We start from the raw sequence: 13,552 nt of genomic DNA, 5'->3' as shown, positions 1-13,552 counted from the left end.
CTCTGTGTCCATCTCCTCCTCCTCCTCATCCTCTTCTCACATTTGAGATGTGGTGTTGCAGGAAGATGGAATAAGTGTAAAACACACATCAGAAGAAGGGAGAAGATGATAGGACATGTGATAGCACATTATGGGTTAACTTCCTTGGTACTAGATGAAACCATATAGAGAAAAAATTGTAGCGTAAGAAAGAGACTGAAATACGCACACCAAATAATTGACAATGTTGGGTGTAATTGCTGCTCCGAGATGAAGAGATTGCCAAAGGAGAGGAAATTGTATTGGCCAGTCATTGAAAAAGGGGAGCAATAAAGAAAATAAAATTAAGAAAATGCAAGAAGCAATCCTCCATTTTATTTAATTATTTATTTTATTACTTTTATCCAGTATTTAATATCTGTATTTCTTTAATGGTTCAAATGGCTCTGAGCACTATGGGACTTAACATCTGAGGTCATCAGGCCCCAACTAACCTAAGGACATCACACACATACATGCCCGAGGCAGGATTTGAACCTGCGACCGTAGCAGTCGTGTGGTTCCGGACTGAGCGCCTAGAAACGCACGGCCACTGTGGCCAGCTATTTCTTTAATCTTTCAGGTTTTTTTCCTCAGTTAACCTACATGTCTTTTCTGTTATGTTATTTATGTTGTATGAAGCATGTGGAGAACTGCATATTATACAGATAGACACTGTTGCTTACCTACAACTGCACAGCAATTGTTCTCCAGGAATATCTCTGAGTGTTGAGTGGGGATGCGCTGTAGAGGGCTGAGGTGAATCTGTCTCCACAGGTTGTTGGTTGCGGATGCGACGTCGAGGACTATCAGTGGCTGCCAAAGAGAATATCTATGTTATACATCTCAGTGAGGTACTTCAGCTGACTTCCTCCATGTGTATCAACTCATGCCTTTGTTATATGAGCATTACATTTTTTTTAGAACATAAAGGTCATATCTAGTTAATGTTAGTCAGGTTAGGTAATCCAGAAATTTTTAACATGTTCTTAGTTTTGGATTTCTCAGAGATCTACACTTTTGGATGATCAGTTTGGATTTTGGTAAAACAGGGGAACCATAGGAGCAATACTAGTGCTAAAATTAGCTGTAGAGCAATGATTGGAATGGAATCTAACTACATACAAAGCTTCCACAGACAGAAAAAGCCTTCAATAATGACAAATGTTACAAAATGTTTGAAGTCTGGAAAAAATCAGGAATAGACTGTAAAAGCTGAAGTATAATATGAAACATTTACAAAAATGAGATAGCTGTCATTGATGGAGGGATAGACCATGAATAAGTGCAGATACAAAATAGTGACAAACAAAGTTGTGTATTATCACTCATTGTGTTTAAGCCTGATGTAGAAGAAGCACTTTAAAGAGACAGAGAAGACTTACAGGCATGTATATTAATACACAATCAAAGAATAGATATTATAAGATATGCCCATGATATAGCTGTTTTAGCTGAAAATGTAGAAGATCTTGATACCATTTTTATTAAACAGAGGGAAGAATGTAACACAAAATAAATAATCCCTAAACAAAGGAAGGACTGACTCAGCATATAGGAAAGTCAAAATAACCTTTGGTGAAATTAAATGCAAGGGTGGTAACATTAAGAGTGCATGGGAATTCCACTGTTAAATGCAGAGGAGAGAGCAGATAGGTGGAAAGAGGCCTCTATGAGTGGGAAGATTTGTCTGATGTGATAGAAGAAGAAACAGGAATCGATTTAGAGGAGATAGGTAATCCAGTATTAAAATCACAATTTAAGAGAGCTTTGGAGGTCTTCAGATTAAATAAGGCAGAAGGGATAGAAAACATTCCATCAGACTTTCTAAAATCATTCGGGGAAGTGGCAACAAGAAGACTATTGATGTTGGTGTGTATATGTGTGTCTGGCAACATACCATCTGACTTTTGGAAAAATATCGTCCACACAATTCTGAAGACTGCAAAAGCTGACAAGTGAGAGAATTATCGTACAATCAGCTTAACATCTCATGCATCAACGTTGTTTACAAGAATAATATACAGAAGAATGGAAAAGAAAATTGAGAGCACGTTAGGTGACGATCAGTTTGGCTTTTGGAAAGGTGAAGGCACCAGAGAGGCAATTCTGACATTGCAGTTAATAATGGAAGCAAGACTAAAGAAAAATCAAGACACATTCATAGGATTTGTCAACCTGGAAAAAGCTTTTGACAGTGTAAAATAGCGCAAAATTCTGAGAAAAATAGGGGTAAGCTGCAGGGAGAAATGGTGTAAAAGAGCCAATAGGGAATAATAGTAGTGGATGACCAAGATCAAAGTGCTTGGATTAAAAAGGGTGTAAGACAAGGATGTAGCCTTTCGCCCCTGCTGTTCAATCTGTTCATGAAACAAGCAATGATGGAAATAAAAGAAATGTCCAGGAGGTGAAAGTACATCAATGATATGATTCACTGATGACATTGCTATCCTGAGTGAAACTAAATTAGTATTACATGATCTGCTGAATGGAATAAACAGCCTAATGGGTACACAATATCGAATGAGAGTAAATCAAAGAAAGATGAAAGTAATGAGATGTAGCAGAAATGAGAACAGTGAGAAACTTAACATCAGGACTGATGATCGTGAAGCAGATGCAGTTAAGGGATTCTACTACCTAGGCAGCAAAATAACCAGTGACAGACAGAGCAAGGAAGCCACCAAAAGCAGAATAGCACTGGCAAAAAGGACATTCCTGGCCAAGAGAAGTCTTCTAGTACCAAACATATGCCTTAATTTGAGGAAGAAATTTCTGAGAATATATTTTTGGAGCACAGTACTGTATGATAGTGAAACAGGGGCTGCGGCAAAACTGGAACAGAAGAGAATCAAAGGATTTGAGATGTGGTGCCACAGGCAAATGTTGAAAATTAGTTGGACTGATAAGGTAAGGAATGAGGAAGTTCTGCACAGAATTGGAGGGGAAAGTAATATGTGGAAACACTGACAAGGAGAAGGAACAGGATATCTGTTAAGACATCAGGGAGTGACTGTCACAGTACTAAAGGGAGCTGTTGATGGCAAAAACTAGAGGAAGACAAAGACTGGAATACCATCAGCAAGTAGTAGCAGATGTAAGTTGCAAGTGCTACTCTGAAATGAAGAGGTTGGCACAGGAGAGGAAATCATGGCGGGCCACATCTTACATAGATAATGAGCAAGTTGACTTGTTTATTTATTTAGGAAGTAATAGCAATAGGGATGGATGGAACAAATCAAAGGTTAGAACTAGAATTGCTTCAGCAAAAACTGCCTATAACTACAATCGGAAGAACTGATCTTTAAAAAACACCAGTCTTCAAATTAGGAAAGGATTTCTCACAGCCTGTGTTTGAAATGTGGCTTGCTCTGGTTGAGAAACATCAACTCTTGGTTCTGATGTAGAGAAGAAATGTAATTCTTTTGAGATGTGATGTTACATGTGCAGGCTCTAAATAAAGTGGACAGACATGGCTACAAGCAAAGAGGTCCTTAATAAAGTGGGTGAGATGACAAGTCAGTGGAAATATGTTGTCCAAAGAAAAGTATAACTTACTGGCCATTTAATGAGACATAGGTAACTTCGGAACACAATAATAGAGGGTATGTGAATGGAAAGAGGCATAAAAGAAGACCACAACTAAGATACATAGACCAGATTATTGAAGATAAAGGGATGTAAGACTTACGGAGAAATGAAGAAGAAATTGGAAATCCATAAGGGTGCAGGTATGCTGCCAGTTTAACTGTAGCCAACCAATCCTTAGGTTTATAAATACAAAAGAAGCAGCTCTTATTACCTTCAGTGCTTACAAAGAAAAATTAGAGAGAATTTCCACATTATGCAAGAGACTTTGTTTTATCCACATATTTTAGCACATTATGAGTAAGTTTTTGTCTATTATTTTATCTCACTCAACACTATCAGTTATTTTGTGCTGGTAGTGTTACATGTACTGTACATTATACATATTGTCATAATTTGAGTGCAGTTGTCCAGTTTACTGTTGCACTAAATAATTTAAGGAGCAAAGATAACAATTTGAAATGCTGTTCTCTTTTCTCTGCCATCATTAAAGGGATATGTAATATTTAATCAAAAATATTTTTACCTTATTTTGCTAGGTGCTTTCTCTCACTGTAATTACAAAAAGTTGGGTTAAAAAATGTTTGTTATACCACATGCAAAGCTGAGAATGAATATCTCATTATTTCATTGATAGTTGTAAGTTTAGTTTCAGTATGTATCTTTTGTAAAGTAAAAATCATGTGGATTGGTCCTCAGTTTTTAACGTTATTAAATCAAACATGTTTGCTTTGCATTTGAGATTCATTTAATGATTCCAGCCAACAAATTCGAAAGAACTGACAAACTGATCTGAACTATGGTGCCAAACCAACCTGAGCTGAAGACTGAAATAATACTGAGCCATGCAGACACAGCATTGATAGCATTTATAAGTCTTTAAGGGTGTACATCGTCATTTCTTGGCTGTATATTAAGTTGTAATTAACTTTGTTATAAAGTGACAATAGCATAACAGTCTTGAGGCGAAAGTTATTATTATCAATGTGTGGGTGGGTGGGTGCACACATGTGTCAAACCCTTATTTTGTCCACTATCACAGTTTACAAAGCTACAAACACTGTCACTTCATTTTATTTTGTCACCTAAATATAGTGTTACTATTAGCAACTCATGAATAGAAATCCAGACTACATTGACAAAGAAAAGGATGGGTTGGGCCAAGTCTTTCTAAGTGCGGGGGATGTTGGAGGGATCCAATGCTCTAGTTCATTTGGATAGTTAGTAGATGGGGTTTCTGTGTTAGTTTACAGGCACAAGGTAGTTAGAGATATTTTAGTGTGTTATTGCACTAAACAGAACAGTCATAAATGGTTAGGAAGAAGTAAAGGAGATGGAGACTGCAGGTCCTATATTTATTGGCTTGGTTTTGAATGGGTTTATCTTGAAGAACCACTGCTTGCATCAGGAGGGGAAATAGTTGAGATGGAGCTTAAGATCTCAGTAAGATTTCTGGAGAGTAGAACAGAGGGCTGGGATGGCAATGTCACTGGCATACTGTTGGAGAGTTTTCAATAGGGGATTGTATATAGTTTGGAGTCAGCTATTCCCACATGAGATGGAGAGAAAACACAGTACTTTTCTTTCTTCCATGTTGGTGGTAGATTCACAGATATCAGGTGCTGAATTCTGATGAATGACAGTTCTTCCTGTTATACTTTAGTTCTACTTATTGGTGTTAATTTTATATGCTATTGATTTTTTTAAAGGTAGATGGCCTTCTTTTGAAGCTTCTTGACAGGACTCGTGAATCAAATGAGACCTCTAAGCTCAGTTAACATATCACATCACCCCAGTGTAAGCAGTTTTTCTGAGAGTTGTCCAGCAGTTTTTTGGTTACATCATTTTTTAAATAAAGTTGATATGTGAATATCAGATATGTATACCCCAGATTTGTATGGGACAACATCTATTTGTAGTTGTAGACTGATTTGTGTGTCCTATCAAGGTGCACAAAGCTATCTAGCTTCAAAATTGCTAGTATATGAAACTATACCAATAAATACAGCTGAAAGAAAAAATGAAAAAAAGAATTGTATTTTGTTACAGAAAGGTACATCCTGCCATCAACGGAAGCAGAACGGCACATATATGATCTGTGTGTTAGAACAATGCCTTTGCTAGACACTTGGATCTTCAAAATACCCCTGTGCACCCTTCAAGCACATAGACTTTGTCTGACCTAAGCATTTGATGTGAATGCTATGGTGTGTGCTCCAGTCTACATTCTGAAGTCCTTTATGTAGTTGAACTTTTGCTTTTGGCATTATTTTATCCAGATATGACCAGTAGGTGGCAACACTTCATAGTGTCACAAATTGGCCAACCACTAGATTGAAGTATACTATGAGGCTGGTCACCTGGATTCTTCTGTGTGTATATCGAACATGTATAACACTTCCATGAAGCACATTTAGACTCTATGGCTTTCTTAAGCTGTTCCTACTTTGGGTGTGTAGTGGATGGCGAAGTTGGTGCCCATTGGCACCATTATTAAGCTGTTAATAATGTCCCTTACGAAAATAATACTTAAGAGTGGAAAGAAAATTAATTCATGCTGTTCATTCAGCCATGGAATCTCACACACCATGTGAAAGGGAGGGGAAGAACCTTTGACTTTAACTAAAAGGTAGGAGCAAACTTCCAGGACACATTCCTTGCTTGTACAAAAAGGAAATATGTTACAGAGACATGGAGCCAGAAACATCTTATTTCCATGTTATAATTAGCCATGGGAAAGACATAAGAATATAATGTACACAGCATTATTTTTTGTGTGAAATGTCCAAAATGTCCCCTGCTAACACTGATAGATGCATCAACTTGCCATTTTGTTGAATTCCAGATGCCCTGATTTATTTCCGGAGAACTGCGTATGGTTTTGTATCCATCCACAACCTGGACATCAAGACACACTGTATCATTCACTGAAGTTCAATATGCAAGAGCTTTCAAATGCTCCAAAAAATAAAGGTCTTGTGTGTTTACTTCTGAAGAATGTGGATGCCAGGGAATTATTCCACACCTCTTCTTATCTGTCAGCTAATGCATCTACCACTTGCAAGCCTCGTACTTTGATGAAATGAGTTGAATGTCAGCATTATCTTCAGTGAAATGAAACACAAAACTCTAGCAGTAATGTAAGAATGAAAACTTAACCAGATGAAGCCAAGCATTTTATGTGTGTAAAAAGGAGTTTCATGTGATATGATGGAATTGAAATTCAAATTGATTTATCCGCTTGCAGACAGTTGTGAAGTTTTATAAGGCATCAGATGGACAACAAGGAAAGCAGTGTGGTCAGCATATTACAGGAGGTATGTGGGAGGGAAGGGTATAGGATCATCAACTACGTGTATCAGATAAAAGGGGTGGTGACAGGAGAGATGCCTGGGGCAGGCCTGCTGTTAAGTGAAAAATGTAGGAAGGGGTGTTTTTTTTTATTGTTATATAGCCTGAACAGTTAGTGAGAGAAAATGTAATTTGGCAGAAGTCAGTACACTAGGTGAAAAGTTAGTCACCTTCAGGAAACATCACATTAATACTATGTAAAACTGCCTGTAGCCTTGATAACGGTCTCAATTTAGTGAGGAAGAGTATTCAAAAGTTTCTTCAGGTATGCTATATACAGGTGAAGCCACTCATTGATAATATGATCCTATAGAGAGACACTATGTGATCAAAAGTATTTGGACACTCCCCAAAATATATGTTTTTCATATTAGGTGCATTGTGCTGCCACCTACTGCCAGGTACTCCATATTAATGACCTCAGTAGTCATTAGACATTGTGAGAGAGCAGAATGGGGCACTCTGCGGAACTCACATACTTCGAACATGGTCAGGTGATTCAGTGTCACTTGTGTCATACATCTGTAAGTGAGATTTCCACACTGCTAAACATCCCTAGGTCCAATGTTTCTGATGTGATAGTGAAGTGGAAACGTGAAGGGACACATACAGCACAATAGCGTACAGGCCTACCTCGTCGGTTGACTGTCAGAGACCACTGACAGTTGAAGAGGGTCGTAATGTGTAATAGGCAGACATCTATCCAGACCATTGCACAGTAATTCCAAACTGCAAGTACTATGGCAGTTAGGTGGGAGGTGAGAAAACTTTGATTTCACAGTTGAGCGGCTGCTCATTAGCAACACATCACACCGGTAAATGCCAAACGACGCCTCGCTTGGTGTAAGGAGCATAAAAATTGGACAATTGAACAGTGGAATGTGTGGAGTGACAAATCATGGTACATGATGTGGCAATCTGATGGCAGGGTGTGGGTATGGTGAATGCCGAGTGAACATCATCTGCCAGGCGACAACAGAATTTGGAGGCGGTGGTGTTACAGTGTGGTCATGTTTCTCATGGAGGGGGCTTGCACCCCTTGTTGTTTTGAGTGGCACTATCACAGCACAGGCCTAAATTGATGTTTTAAGCCCCTTCTTGCTTCCCACAGTTGAAGAGCAATCTGAGGATGGCAATAGCATCTTGCAACATGATCAAACACCTGTTCATAATGCTTGGCCTGTGGTGGAGTGGTTACATGACAATAACATCTCTGTAATGGACTGGCCTGCCCATAATCCTGACCTGAAACCTATAGAACACCTTTGGGATATTTTGGAACAGTGACTTTGTGCCAGGCCTCACTGACTGATATCGATACCACTCCTCAGTGCAGCACTCTGTGAGGAATGGGCTGCCATTCACCAAGAAACCTTCCAGCACCTGATTGAATGTATGCCTGCGAGAGTGGAATCTGTCATTGAGGCTAAGGGTGGACCAATACCTTACTGAATTCCAGCATTACTGATGAGAGTGCCATGAACATGTAAGTCATTTTCAGCCAGGTGTCTGGTACTTTTGATCACATAGTGTATGAGACTGTGAAGATGCTGAATGCTACATTTCATCTGCTGTTTCAAATGATCCCAGACATTTTTATGGGATTAAGGTCAGGTGATATAGAGTATCAGTAGAAGTGTGATAAGGATGCATGTTGGTCAAACTAGGAACGTGTGTGTTCGGGCCATTGAACAAATCTGTTGTTGTGCTGGAAGTCCACAGGATTCACAGTGTCTTATCGGCCTGTCAATGCCTTGCATCATTTGGAAATGGGCAAAAATCACAACTTGACAGAACGCAAAACATACCTCCAGTTAACAACTGCTCGTTTTCTGTGTTGTTTGGTCCATAGAAGAAATTCACCTTAATGTGCCGCTGTTGGTGATGGTCTTTTGTAATGTTCCTGAGTTGATATGTCCAATGTGTGCAGTTCCCTTCACAGTGTTTGCTGATCAACTAGATGAGATGGACCTTCATATACTAATAGCAGCAATTCCTCTTAGATTTCGAATTGATTGGCACTGCCAAGACACGACATGTGTCTCTGTGTCGGTCAGAATCTTTTTATGGCCATTGTTACTACAGCATGTTACATGGCTGTGAGTGGTAAACCATTTCTTGAAGACACAAAGAGTCTGTGTTGATACACCAACAAATTAGACTGCTTCATTCATGGTGTGGTTATTGGGATGTACAAACATGGTAGCTCCTTTCTGCCATTCTGTCACATCAGTGCACTGGCTGATTTTACTTGTATACATTTTGGTACTCACCAGGTGCTGACCGCAGCATGGCCCTCCTCCTGGAAGCCAGCGAGCCCTGTGCAGCCTGTTGGAAGGCAGCAGTGATGTCTGCAGCCTGGTCAGTGACACACACATGCACTCCCTCACCCTTGCCACAGCGGGAGCCACCCTCGAACACGAATCGGCCCTCCACCACACCATACCGCCTGTACACAACACACAATACACACACCATGCAGGCCAATCATATTGACATCCAGAGAACAATGGCCAAAAGGTCAAACCTACAGTACATCCCCAGTGATTTTCAAATACTCATTTCTGCAAAGTAGTACAGGGTGATTCTGAAAGATTCATCCAGCTTCACAAGACAATATGTTCTACATAAGTGAAGGGAGAAACTAGGGGTAAATTTTAACTTACATAAATGACTACAGAGTTTAACTAGGCACCAGGTGTAAGCTGACAGTTCACATGGTTGCTAGAAGGTCACTCCCTGGTGCAGCTAGCTTGCTCGCTTGGTTACTGGAATTGTGTGCTTTAATCTGTTAGAGACCAAGCTTTTTCCATATTTGTGAGAACATATCAAAAATTAAAACTGCAGATTAAAATTGAAGAAACAGCAAAAAGACAGGAGATGGGACCTGGATAAACTGAAAGAACCAGAGGTTGTAGAGGGTTTCAGAGTGAGCATTAGGGAACGACTGACAAGAACAGGGGAAAGGAATACAATAGAAGAAGAATGGGTACCTTTGAGAGATGAAATAGTGAAGTCAGCAAAAGATCAAGTAGGTAAAAAGACAAGGCATGGTGGAAATCCTTGGACATCACAATAGATATCGATTTTAATTGATGAAAGCAGAAAAAATAAAAATGCAATAAATGAAGCAGGCGAAAGAGAATACAAATGTCCAAAAAATGAGATCAAGAGGAAGTGCAAAATGGCTAAGCAGGAATGGCTAGAGGATGCATGTAAGGATGTAGAAGTATATATCACTAGGGGTAAGATAAATATTGTCTACAGGAAAATTAAAAAGACCTTTGGAGAAAACAGAACCATCTGTATGAATATCAAGAACTCAGATGGAAAACCAGGCCTAAGCAAAGAAGGGAAAGCAGAAAGGTGGAAGGAGTATATAGAGGGGCTATACGAGGGAGATGTACTTGCAGGCAATGTTATGGAAATGGAAGAGGATGCAGAGGAAGATGACAAGGGAGATATAATAATGTGTGAATAATCTGATAAAGCACTAAAAGACAAATCAAAACAAGGCCCCGGGAGTAGTCAATATACCATCAGAGCTACTGATAGCCTTAGGAGAGCCAGCCATGACAAAACTCTTCCATCTGGTGAGTAAGATGTACGAAACAAGTGGAATACCTTCAGAATTTAAGAAAGATATAATAGTTCGAATTCCAAAGAAAGCACATGCTGACAGGTGTGAAAATTACTGAACTATCAGTTTAATAAGTCACAGCTGCAAAATACTAACATGAATACTTTACAGAAGAATGGAAAATCTGGTAGAAGCCAACCTTGGGGAAGATCAATTTGGATTCTGGAGAAATGTAGAAACATGCGAGGTTATACTGACCCTACATTTATAGCATTTATACACTTAAAGAAAGTTTTGACAGTGTTGACTGGAATACTCTCTTTCAAATTCTAATTGTGGTAGGGGTAAAATACAGTGAGCAAAAGGCTATTTACAATTTGTACAGAAACCAGATGGCAGTTATAAGAGTAGAGAGGCACAAAAGGGAAGCAGTGGTTGACAAGGGAGTGAGACAGGGTTGTAGCCTATCCACGAAATTATTCAATCTGTATATTGAGCAAGCAGTAAAGAAAACAAAAGAAAAATTTGGAGTGGGAATTAAAATCAATAGCATTTATAAAAACTTTGAGGTTTGCCGATGACATTTTAATTCTGTCAGAGACAGCAAAGGACTTCGAAGAGCAGTTGAATGGAATGGACAGTATCTTGAAAGAAGTATAAAAGATGAACATCAACAAAAGTAAAACGATGATAATAGAATGAAGTCAAATTAAATCAGGTGATGCTGAGGGAATTAGATTAGGAAATGTGACACATAAAGAAGTAAATAAGTTTTGCTATTTGGGAAGCAAAATAACTAATGATGTTTGATGTAGGGAGGATATAAAATGTAGACTGGCAACGGCAAGAAAAGCATTTCTGAAGGAGAAGAATTTGTTAACATGAAGTGTAGATTTAAGGGTCAGGAAATCCTTTCTGAAAGTATTTGTATGGAGTGTAGCCACGTATGGAAGTGAACCATGGATGATAAACAGTTTAGTCAAGAAGAGAGTAGAAGCTTTTGAAATGTGGTGCTACAGAAGAATGCTGAAGATCAGATAGGTGGATCACATAACTAATGGGGAGGTGCTGAATAGAAGTGGGAAGAAGAGAAATTTGTGGTACAACCTGACTAAAAGAATGGATCAGTAGATGGGATACATTCTGAAGCATCAAGGGATCACCAATTTAGTGCTGGAGTGAAGCGTCGGGGGTAAAAATCACAGAGGGAGACCAGGAGATGAATACTGTAAGTAGACTCAGAGGGATGTAGGTTGTAGTACTTTCTCAGAGATGAAGAGGCTTGCACAGGATAGAGTAGCATGGAGAGCTGTATCAAACCAGTCGTTGGACTGAAGACCACAACAACAACAACAACAACAACAACAAAAATTAATTTTTGAACATGACAGAGCACCACCACACTGGTTCTTAGATTTACGAGCATTTCTTAACATTGATATGCCTTAACAATGGATTGACCATATTGGGTATTCGGATTTCACATTACATCAGTGGCTTCAAGGTTGCCTGATCTCTCTGTACATGATTTTTTTACTGCTAGAGTTTTGTAAAATACTCCATCTGCATGCAGCTCACCTCCCAACAACTTTTGGTGAAATGTGATGCAATATAGCAGTAGCAATGAATGCAGGAACTCGAGACATACTTGAGAAAGTACTGGATGAGTCTGACCATTGTGTGGACATTTCTTGTAGAGTGCCCATTGGACATTCATAAAGGTAAATGAAAACTTTGATTCTAAATGTAATTATAAAGCAGTGTGTGTGATGAACATCACAAATATTACACAGCTGTTACACATCAGCTGCAGCTGCCACAGACATTTCTGTAAAGTACTTGTAGGATAACATCACAATAGCAAAATAGTTATGTGTATAACTGATTACAAAAGTTTATTTTTTAGGTCTAAATTGCAGAGCATATTTATGTTTGTGTAGTGCATGGAGAAATGATGATGCCTTCTTCTGCATGCATCTTACCTTGCTAAATTAGATGGTTCTTATGAAAACAATAAAAAAACTGTTTATTTCTTTGTGTAAATTAAAATTTACTCCAAGTTTCTAACATACTTGTCCACCTCTGTAGCAGAGGGGTCAGCACAGATGACTGCTGTACGGAGGACCCATGTCCAGTTTCTGGTACTTCCAGGGAATTTTCATTGCTCGGAGCCTCATAATGTCAATTGCTCCAGGTCATCAAAAGTGACAACAGGTAGGAGAGTGATGTGGTGATCCCACACCTCTCAATAGTGCTTACAATGATGCCACAGGCAGAGAGTTACATGGCAGTCAGTCAGTACTGATAGGCCTGCCAAGGTCTGTAGATGAGTTTATGCTTACTTTCTTCAAGCATATAGTCTTATGGAACTGGATGAATCCCCTTGTGGCCCCTACACATTTAAGTACGAGATGTCACTGCCAGGGTCTGTCAGATGCATTTTATCTGGCATTTTGGTAGATATGTGGAATTTTGTTTTTGCTAATGTAGCTGGAATCAGTCCAAATAAATGCTGTTCATTGCGTCATTCACACAATGCCCAGTCATGACAGAAAGCATCAGTTTATTTCCAATTACAAACAAAATGATTTTTAAATTGAAATTTTACCTGCCCATGTGATAGTGCATTCCCAAATTAATCTAGCATGATATTTTTGTTAGTGATTCCACATTAAGGGATACAAAAATGATTGATTTATGCTTATTGAGCTGAGGGAATAGTAAAGGAGGTAACTACAAGAAAAACTGGGATAGAAGCTACATGGGATTACAGGTAGGGGTAGGTACTGGTTGAGGTAACTGCATCACGATAAGATGGTATTAATGACCTTGCTCATGTTAAACTGTGAGATGAGGCTGATGGGGCAGTAGGAAGTGGTTTCAGAAGGGGACTTCTCCGGTTTTATGACAAATAAGATTCTGTGGGTTTTCCACAGTTCAGGTTAATGAACTGTGCAGAGAATAGTGTCGTAAAGAGTTGCAAGCATTGCTAGGAAGGAGAGGGGGCAATCTTTT

General features: G+C 39.0%; 1 protein-coding gene across 1 annotated transcript in view; it reads right to left on the bottom strand.

Annotated features, from left to right (window-relative positions):
• LOC124594877 overlaps positions 1-13,552 on the bottom strand; it is a 307,913-nt gene that overhangs the window by 47,818 nt on the left and 246,543 nt on the right. The window contains exons 5-6 of the mRNA XM_047133346.1: positions 9,231-9,406; positions 705-834 (exon numbers count right to left, since the gene is read on the bottom strand). Coding sequence (XP_046989302.1) covers positions 705-834; positions 9,231-9,406 — 306 coding nt within the window. The remainder of the gene's footprint in view (positions 1-704; positions 835-9,230; positions 9,407-13,552) is intronic.

The sequence above is a fragment of the Schistocerca americana genome, chromosome 2, assembly GCF_021461395.2.
Source record: "Schistocerca americana isolate TAMUIC-IGC-003095 chromosome 2, iqSchAmer2.1, whole genome shotgun sequence".
In the NCBI taxonomy this organism is placed as follows: Eukaryota; Metazoa; Arthropoda; class Insecta; order Orthoptera; family Acrididae; genus Schistocerca; species Schistocerca americana.
The sequence above is the reverse complement of the archived record's forward strand: the minus strand, read 5'-3'. Positions and strand labels throughout refer to the sequence as shown.